The 9,686-nt window shown below is 50.7% G+C and overlaps 1 protein-coding gene across 1 annotated transcript in view; it reads left to right on the plus strand.

Moving 5' to 3' along the window:
* The window catches only part of RBM20 (RNA binding motif protein 20), a 63,654-nt gene extending 55,371 nt beyond the window's left edge, over positions 1 to 8,283 (plus strand). The window contains exons 13-14 of the mRNA XM_027113084.1: positions 3,769 to 3,890; positions 7,846 to 8,283. Of these exons, the coding sequence (XP_026968885.1) occupies positions 3,769 to 3,890; positions 7,846 to 7,956 (233 nt within the window). The 3' untranslated portion in view covers positions 7,957 to 8,283. The remainder of the gene's footprint in view (positions 1 to 3,768; positions 3,891 to 7,845) is intronic.
* The last annotated feature ends 1,403 nt before the right edge of the window (positions 8,284 to 9,686 follow it).

The following is a 9,686-nucleotide window of genomic DNA, read 5'->3' on the forward strand; positions in this document are numbered from 1 at the left end:
TGCGGGTTTCATCAAGTTGATTGTGGAGATTTAATCTGCTGCTCCTGAGGCTGCACCAGAAAATTTCCCTTTCTCTTCTTTGTTCGCACAGCACCTGGGGTTCAGCTTTGGTTTGGCCCCGCCTCTGCATGTAGGCCGCCCTCAGGTGTCTGTTCGCTTTTGGGAAGTCTGAGGTCTTCTGCCAGCGTTCAGTAGGTGTTCTATAGGAGTTGTTCCACATGTAGATGTATTTGTGGGGAGGAAGGTGATCTCCAGGTCTTACTCCTCCCGCATCTTGAAGGTCTCCCCTCTGATTAGCTTTGAGACCTATTGTCTCATCCCTCTCAGTAGCGGGCATACGGTACTATTTTCTGCATTTGACAGGTGAGGAAACTGAAGCCCAGAGACTTTCTTACCTAAGATCACACAGCAAGCTCATGTCAGAACTGAGGATTCCTAATTGGAGACCCTCTTGTTCCTCCAGTTCAGGCAGCACAGTGGAGGAAAGGCAATTGGGTGCAGTGGTTAAGAGCACAGACTGTGGAATCTGACTCCCTGGGTTCAAATCCCAGCTGGCTGCGGGACAAAAACCTGCTTATTTAACCTCTCTCCTTGGCTTTCTTCATCTCTAAATAAGGGCTGGTAATAGATGCCTACCATGTAGGGTTATTTTGAGGATTAGCTGAATGAGTACTGGTAAGGTCTCAGTGTCTTCCAGTAGAAGGTACTTAATACACATTGTCTATTGTTACTCATTTATGAAATAGTTATTGAGACCTACTATGCTTCCTCTCACTGGGGCTACATAACTCTTCACCCTCCATGGTCTGTTCCTAGCAGAGAGACTTCTGGGCGTGGGGGAACAACTCAGGCTTGGTCCCTGTGGAGAGCAGAGGGGAAGAATGAGGAGGAGAGGGGGGCAGAGTCCTGCTGCTTAGGGGCTGGCCTGGGCATGGGGGTGGGGAAGGGCACCCTATGTGTTTCAGGCCAGCTCTGGGTGACCCCAGCCAGTGTGAGCCTGCCAAGGCCTGCTCTTCCCAGAACCAAAGGGCATTGCCTGCAAAATGCAAGCTCCCCCGCCACCCATCCCAGGCTTTGCTGGGATGACAGAGTTGTAATTACCAGTGCCAGGAGCTATTACTAGAAGGCAGACGTAGCTTTAGTTATTGTACTTAGTAGAAGCTGAAAAATGGGAGGACCAGGTCGCTCCAGAACTCACTGGGACCGTGGCAGTTTTTTCTTGACGCTGCTGCTTCCCCTGGCCCTCACATTCCAGAGGCATCCCAAGGCAGTGTTGGTATCCTAGTGCCCGTGCAACTGCCGGTTACTCAAGGGTGAGTTCCCAGGTGTTTGGGGATCCTGTCCCAGCTTCTCCTTCCTCAGAGCTGTCTCTGACCACCTGCCCAACGAGCCCCAGAGGCCAGTGGAGGCAGGGAGGAGAGTTGCTGGCAGCCGTGGAGTCTGGGTTCTCCAGGCGGCTCTGGTGAAAGGCTGGAGGGCCTTTTGGCCCCTGTGCAGAAAGGTTTAACATGTGTCTGGAAACTAATATTCTTTTAATGCTTTTTTAAAAACTTTATTTAAAAAAAAAAAAAACTTTATTTTTATTTATTTATTTTTGGCCGCATTGGGTCTTCATTACTGCACGTGGGCTTTCTCTAGTGGCGACGAGCGGGGGCTACCCTTTGTTGCGGCACACGGACTTCTCACTACAGTGGCTTCTCTTGTTGCAGAGCATGGGCTCTAGGCACGCGGACTTTAGCAGTTGCAGCACGTGGGCTCAGTAGTTGTGGCTTACAGGCTCTAGAGCGCAGGCTCAGTAGTTGTGGCTCACGGGCCTAGTTGCTCCACGGCATGTGGGATCTTCCCAGACCAGGGCTCGAACCCATATCCCCTGCATTGGCAAGCAGATTCTCAACCACTACACCACCAGGGAAGGCCCTGATAAATGGCTCTTTTGCAATGGAAAAAAAAAGTTATTACAAGTCTAAGCTGCTCCTCTATGACAGGGTCTCCTGTGCACTTAGCTCTGTCTGTCAGGAGGCAGGAGAAGGAAAGTGAAGCAAGGCCCAGGCTTGTGGTCACACGTAGTGCCTTGGCTTGTTCCCCTCTCTGCAAGAAGCCGCTCTGGCCCTGGTGTGCCGCTCACAGCCCCGCTCTCCTTGCCACCCCTTGAGGCCAGATCTCCAACCTTCCCCTACCCCCAGCAGAACCAACCAGATGGGCAGCAGCAAAGCCCAGCTGAAGTGTGTCAGCACGCAGGGAGCGGCCCCAGTCTGAAGGCGGGATCTGGGTGTCCTGAGTGGCCACAGCCCCTTTCCTTTAGTGCCGCAGTGGGTCCTGCTCATCATGGCCCTCACACCCTGTTCTTTAGCTGGTGCTTCACGATCAGGTGCCTGAGGAAACTGAGACCCAGGAGGGGTTCAGCCAGCTCTCCCCAGGCTACACAGATTCTTAGCCTCTGGTCTGTGCCTTCTCAGACCTGGGCTCTTTCCAGTCTGCTGTCTGTGTCTTCAAGAGGAGAACTGTGACGCTCAAACACCTTGGTGGAGGCTGGAGTGGCCACCGTCCCACTTCAAAGACGAATCCTCTGGGCTGTGACACTGTCACTTGTCTGGCTGTTGGGCCACCATTTCCCTTCCTCAGAATCAAAACGCCTCCCAGAATCCTGGGACTTTTATTTAACGCATCATAAATAAAATGCTACCAATTAATGGTTCAGATGTAAAGACTGGAGAAAGATGGAAAAATGTTTATGATAGATCATCACATGAAAAAAGGAGGAGATAGGATTACACTTAGGGTGTGATTAAAAATGTCCCCCTCCCCCCAAAAAAGGCTCTCTATGTAGATAGTGTGGAAGAAAGTATTTTGATTGGAATGACTCTGGGTGATTTTTCCTCAATTTTATCTTTAAAATTTTTCTTTAATGAACATAATTCTAAAATAAGCAAACAAAAATGAGAGCATTTTTGGACTTCCCTGGTGGCACCGTGGTTAAGAATCCGCCTGCCAATGCAGGGGACATGGGTTCAAGCCCTGGTCCGGAAAGATCCCACATGCCACAGAGCAGCTAAGCTCGTGCGCCACAACTACTGAGCCCGCGCTCTAGAGCCCACGAGCCACAGCTACTGAGCCCACGTGCCACAACTACTGAAGCCCACGCGCCTAGAGCCCGTGCTCCGCAACAAGAGAAGCCACCGCAATGAGAAGCCTGTGCACCACAACGAAGAGTAGCCACCGCTCGCTGCAACCAGAGAAAGCCCGGGTGCAGCAACGAAGACACAACACAACCAAAAATAAATTAATTAAATAAATTAAAAAAAAACACCATTCACTTTATTAAAAAAAAAGAGAGAGAGCATTCTTCCAGAGTCCTGGCCACAACAGCTGCAGAGAGGGGTACAGTGTGGAGAAACAAAATCCACCCAGGGAAATGTAAGAAACCTCCTTCCTTCTCCTTTCCCTGGAAATAGGCTGATTGTAGTAGAGCCTGGACCTACTTCCCAAAGGCAGGTGCAGAGCATATAATTGCTAAGCCCTCCATCACACTTCAGGGAATACATCCCTCACATTCACAGCAGCCTGTGAATGAAGTTGATGCTATTTTCTTCCTGCCTGTTTTGCAAATGAGGCAACTGAGGCCTGAAGAAACTGGGTAACCAGCCAAAGTCCACAGTAATCAAGGGCTGGAGTGCACTGCTCCTGTTACCACCTGACTGCTGTCTGGACACCGGGGGCCTCCCTCCACCTTCCTAATTGCCTACCTGTCCACCTCCAATCCTTCTGCAGGGGTGGAGTTCGTGGTGCCCAGGACCGGCTTTTATTGCAAACTGTGTGGGCTGTTCTACACGAGCGAGGAGATGGCAAAGATGAGCCACTGTCGCAGTGCTGTCCACTACCGGAACTTACAGGTAACCGTCGGCCTTCCTTGCCTAGCGCCCGGGGAGGGTGTGGGGAGTACTCCCTGGTCTCAGTTTCTGTGCGTTGCTGTCTCCTTCCGTTTCATGGAAAACTCCTCCTGTTGTCTCTGTCCTGACTCCACCAGGTGGCTCCGTATGGTAGCTGCTTCCCACGTGCTCTCAGAGCATCTGTCTCCACCTTGGTACAAAGCATTCTGTTTGGCTTGGGTTTTTTTTGTAACTGCCTCTCCCTCTAGACCGAATGACGTGTTAGTGTTCACCTGACCCCTGGTTGGGTCTGGTCCCTTTTCACCTGGATGTTCCAGATGCAGATGTTTCTCTATGTTTCTCTTCCCCTGTGCACTATCCTTGTTTGCTAGAATAAAACCCACTATTATGTTCTATTGAAATGTCCGTCCATACTGCAGCTATTATCACAGGCATACCATGGACCAGGCACTATTCTAGGCACTGGATAGACAACAACAAAAAAAGCAGACAGTAATCCCTGCCCTCATGGACCTTCCATCTAGCGTAGGAGATAAGCAAAAAATAAAATAAGTACGTTTCATAGTATATTAACTGTGGCATGTAAAAAATACCCTATATACCATATTTTATCTAATCTAACGTGCCATCAGTGGTAAGACACATCACTATTTTTTGATATCAACAAGCAAAAACATGTTACAAATTAAACGGTGAGACTCCATCAACTGTAAAACGCATCTCAATTTCAGAACTGTTAATGTGTGGAAAAAACACTTCTTAAAATCACAAGATATAGCAATATATCCTATAATATTTACCTATACAATATATAGCATATTAGAATGTGATTTTCATATAACTTCTGGTATAAGCTGGGGATTAGTAATGTAATACAAACCATGGAAGATCAGACACTCAGGGGTAAGTATATCAAGGCACCTCCTGTTTTTACTACAAGGAATCAAACTACATTTTTGAGGCACAAGGCCTTGACATTAGAACACCCTTGTGGTAGCAGCATGCCGTAATTCCAGAGCAGGCATTATTATCAGTTTAATTGTTAAAGAATGGCTGCTCTGGTGGTTCTTGGGATATGAACCAAAATCCCTAGACAGTGTTTCAAAAGTATTTATACTACTTAGGCCAGGTGTTCAGTAGAATTTGAGAACTTTCTCAAATATGTAATTTGAGAAATTTCTCCAAATGATTTGAATGTGTACCCCAGTTAAGAAAACTCGGATATGGGCCAGTTCTCTTGTTTTATAATTGAGGAAACTGGGGCCCAGAGAAGCCAAGGATTCGTCCAAGCTTTGGATTTGTCCAAGGCCATGTAGATGGTGAGTTACTAGGCCTGGGGCCAGATTGCCTAATTCTTAATCCCTTTCCTCTTCTCACTCTACTAAGCTGGTCTTGCAAACTGAGACCCATGTCATGGCCTGGGTCACCATCTGCAAGGGACTGTCCTTGGCTATGCCCAAACTCAGGTCATTTAAGCCTCTTGATTTCCCCCTGGAAAGCAGCTCTTCTATGACCAAGGAAGCCACGAGGTCTGGGGCCCAGGTCCCAGCCTCTCCTGGGGGCAGGCAGTGACTTGGCCAGGCCAAGGGTTCAGAATGGGCTACCCGGCACCAGCCGAGGGCAGCTGTCTACCCTGAAGACATCATCATCCCTCACCCCCAAGAAGATTAAACCTCTAGAACGGCACGGCTGGATGGGGTCTTGAAGATCATCAGGTCCTGATTTTCCCAAACCTTGGTCTTCACACCAGCTGGAATCTTTTTAAAATGTAGCTTCTTGGACCTACCCTATACTTGCTTATTCATTCTCTCTCTAGCGTGGGGCCTGAGAATCTGCATTTTAAAAAGTCTTTCCAGCAGATTATGATACTTCAACATGAGAACCTGTGATCTCATCCGGCATTCTCGGCTGGATTGTGTAGCCCCCAGGGAGACACACAGCTCAAGGTCAACCAGGAAGGTAGGAAGAGTGAGTGCAGACTTGCCAGGGCCTTGAATTCTAAACCCTGTGCTTTTTGCAGGGCAGCCAACTGCACTATGTTCAGGGCCTCCGGGCCAAACCCCCAGGCAGACTCGCCTCCCCACAGCAGACCATTCCTGTGGTCCCAGGCATGTCAGATCCAGATGCTGGCTAAGCCCCTTACGCCCGCCAACTGCAGTTCAGGTTGCCCTGGCGCACCTGTCCTGAAGATGGGAGCCTCCATTGCAGGCTACCCAGATAGGGTTTCTTCCTATCTGGGAAGTGGCCTTGACAGAATGTCTCTGTCCACACAGTCACACCTACTGCACCGCACTCCGTGTTACACGTGTGAAAAGGGAGGAATTCAGCCCCAAGTAGCAGGTGCTGGCTGACACCTAAGTCAGGCAACTTGTAAACCTAGCATCCCCAGGAGGCCTTGAAGTAGGAGTTGGGTTGTTCTTTGAGGCAAGGTAGAAGTATCCTTCGTTTTCTCTCTGCAATCCCGGCTGTGCCCACTGCTGGGCAATGCTCTGAGAGAACCCACCAGAGTGATCGGAATAGCAGGTGGAGTCAGTGCTAGATGGGAAAACTAGACGCCTGCTCGGTCCATTGGTGGTACGCCCACCCGCATGCCTTTCCTGAGACGAGGTGGAGGAGAAACCCGGCCCTCCATCAGCAGCCTGGCCCAGAGAGATCCACGGTCTGCCCTTCTCCCCGTCAGTCTCACCCACCACTCAAAGCCAACCACAGTCTCTCCTAAAGAAAGCAGGTCAACCCCGTCACCTCAAGCACATCATCTTGTCTGACCCTCAAAATCAACCCTGGAGGAGGAAGGAGGAAGATATCATTTCTCCCATTCAACGGTTTCGGGTCTGAAGCTGGGAAAAGATGAGTGACTTTCCCCAAATCAGACAGCTGGTGCCACTCACGATAAAGGGCAACATTGCTGAGTGTTTATTCCATGCCAGGCAGTGTGCCCAATCCTTTATGGTACCTCTCTTGGACTTCACAGCAACCTTATGCAGTAGTTACTATATTACTCACACTTTACAGTCGAAGATATTGGAGAACTTGCCTGCTGAGAGGTAGCATTTGAACCGGGGTCATCTGATGGCAAAGCCCACACACCTGACCACTGCAGGGGACTTAACCCTGCTGACTCTTAATCCAGTGCTCTTTGCACCGCCCTTGGCTGTCCCAGCCATCAGAGGATATGCAGCTGGGGCGCCAGGCATTTTCCGGTTCCACCTCACTGCGTTGAATCCAGACTCCCAGGAGCAGCCCGACAGGCTCGCCGAGTTGGGCTGGGGGCCGGCGGGAGCAGTGAGTGCTGTGGGGCGGGGCGGAGGTAGGCCCCCACCATGGAACCTCCGAGACACTGAGCCTGCCAGCCTGTCTGCTGGAGTCTCCAACATCAGGCTGCGGTTTTGTCTTTCACAGTCGCTATAGGACAGAGCTACTGCCGTCCCCACACTTCCAGCCTCCCTCTCGTCACTCTGCCTTTTACACGTGATGTGCTGCCTGGAACCCAAACCTTGGTCTTCACACCAGCTGGAATCTTTTAAAAATGTAGCTTCTTGGGCCTACCCTATACTTGCTTATTCATTCTCTCTCTAGCATGGGGCCTGAGAATCTGGAACTAGAACTAGAAATCTTTCTGGAAAACAAGTAGAGTTGTTGTGGGCATTAAATGAGTTTATAGAAGAAAAGCAGTTAGAACAGCACTTGGTCTGGGGTAAGGCCTGTGGATGTGTTTGCTATGGTTAGGATCTATACTTTCTACCTTCTCTATGGGTCATTTAGTAGTAATGTTAGTAAACTAACATAAAGGGGGCGGAGCTCACCACTCAGCATGGGTCCTGGAGCCCTGGAAGGATCTGGGGAGGAAGAAGAGGGGTCCCACCCGCTGGGCAAGGTGATAGGAGAGGGGGCCGAGGCACACCTCCCTTCCTCTCCCGCCAGCTCACCACTCTCTCTGCCCCCCGTCTTTGTCCCACAGAAGTACTTGTCCCAGCTGGCCCAGGAGGGCCTGATGGAGACCGAGGGGGCAGGCAGCCCTCGGCCCGAGGACAGCGGAATCGTGCCGCACTTTGAAAGGAAAAAGCTCTGACATCCCTGCCACTGCTGCAAGCGGGGAGAGGAGGGTCTGAGAGGTGGGGCCTTCCCACCCTCCGGGACAGGAACTAAGGCCAGAGAGGAAGGAAGACCAGGCAGGCCACGTGGCCTGGGTCCGTCCTCAGAGACTCACGAGATGCCCCTGCAGTGCCTGCCGGAGGCCTCACCGCGGTGTGTCCAGTCTGCTGAGGGGCACCCACTCGCTCCCTGTCGACTCCTGTTTCCTTCAGTCTTTCAGTTTGCTTCTCTCTTCCTCCCCATCCCACCCCCTCCTTCTGTGCCCAGTGTCATTTCCTTTTCATAAAATCCAACTTCTCAGGGATTTTTACAGTGTTCCGATTCTTGATGGGATAGGACAGGTCAAGCCAGGCTGAGTCTTCCAAAAAAAAAAAAAAGATTTCACGGAGACTCCTGGGTTGAGAACCACGCCAGTGAACCTGGAGCCGTTTCTCTGCCTGGCATCCTGTGTGTGCGGGGAGCTGAGTCGGGTCCTGCAGTCCTGGAGGGGGGGACCCTAGACAGTCAGTGGGGCAGAAGCTGGGAGTTCCTCCAGCTGGACCACCTTTCTGAAAAGCCCTGATTTTCATAACTCTTTCATCCTCTCTGTCGTTCTAGAAGCCCACCAGATTCATGCCTTAGAATAAAATTTGAGGAGGAAAAGAGCCCTTCATTTTGGAAGCTCTGATAAGTTCCCCCCAAATGTATTTCCTTCCTCTTGATTTCAGGAGATGCCAGGGTTTGTTCTACTCTGGACATTGAATTTGGTCTAGACTCACTTTAAGTAAAAATGAAAACAGAAGCGTCTTCCCCCTCCGGTTAAAACAGCAGAAGGTCAGGGCTTCCGTTGAAGGTTGGCCTCCCAGCCGTAAATGGTTGGCTTGGGAGACACCAAAACGAGGAAGTGGCATCTGCCCTTGACTCGCCCTTTGGAGCCTACACTCTGGGCCCCAGCAGCCTCATAGTGGGATGGTTTTTAAATGGTCTCTTGGAGGCAGGGGACACAAATGAGAGAGAAGACTGCAGGACTGCGGAGCATTTGAGGGTTGCCAGGTGTTTGTAGGTGGACCCTTTCCAACTGGGCAGAAGGTTAAGGGCATCTGAGAGTTGACCCCGTGTGCAGACTTTGATATTAAATGTTAACGCAGCACAGGGCTCCTTCCCACCAGGCTCTGCGATACTGAAAGGTCAGTGGCTTCAGGCCCCAGACAGAAAAAGCTGCAGGGTCTGCCATCCATTGGAAGGGTCTGGGGAAAGGTGCTGGGGGAAAATGAGGCTCAGCTGCAGCCCTGGAGAAACCCTTGAGAAGGTCAGAGGGGAGCCTGGTGCTATTGCCTCAAGCTGAGACACTTGCCCGGAGGCGGCCGCCCCAGCTCTGCCCCTGGAAGACCGTTCCTGTTCTATTCCTGACCACAGGCAGGTAGACTGGGTCGAGATTGTGTGTTTTATTTTAATTTTTTGCTTTTTTCTTTCAATGGTAGATAAGACTATACTGCGCATTCTGTCCTCCGCACTAAAGGCAGAAGGGTAGAGAGATTATCTGAGTTGGACACTAATGTTTTATCAGTGAGGGAACTGAGGCGCAGAAAGTAAGGAAAAACAGAACATAAGAGGATCACGTGTAAAGCTTGGGGCAAGTGGTCGCTGGCAAGGAGACAACTGTTGGGGACCTGTGAGAGGGAAGAGTTCAGGCGAGCACCAGAGGCAAACAGACCAGCTTGGACAGGT

Source organism: Aethalodelphis obliquidens, unplaced genomic scaffold, assembly GCF_003676395.1.
Source record: "Aethalodelphis obliquidens isolate GAN/ISIS:26980383/991018 unplaced genomic scaffold, ASM367639v1 scaffold11, whole genome shotgun sequence".
Classification (NCBI taxonomy): Eukaryota; Metazoa; Chordata; class Mammalia; order Artiodactyla; family Delphinidae; genus Aethalodelphis; species Aethalodelphis obliquidens.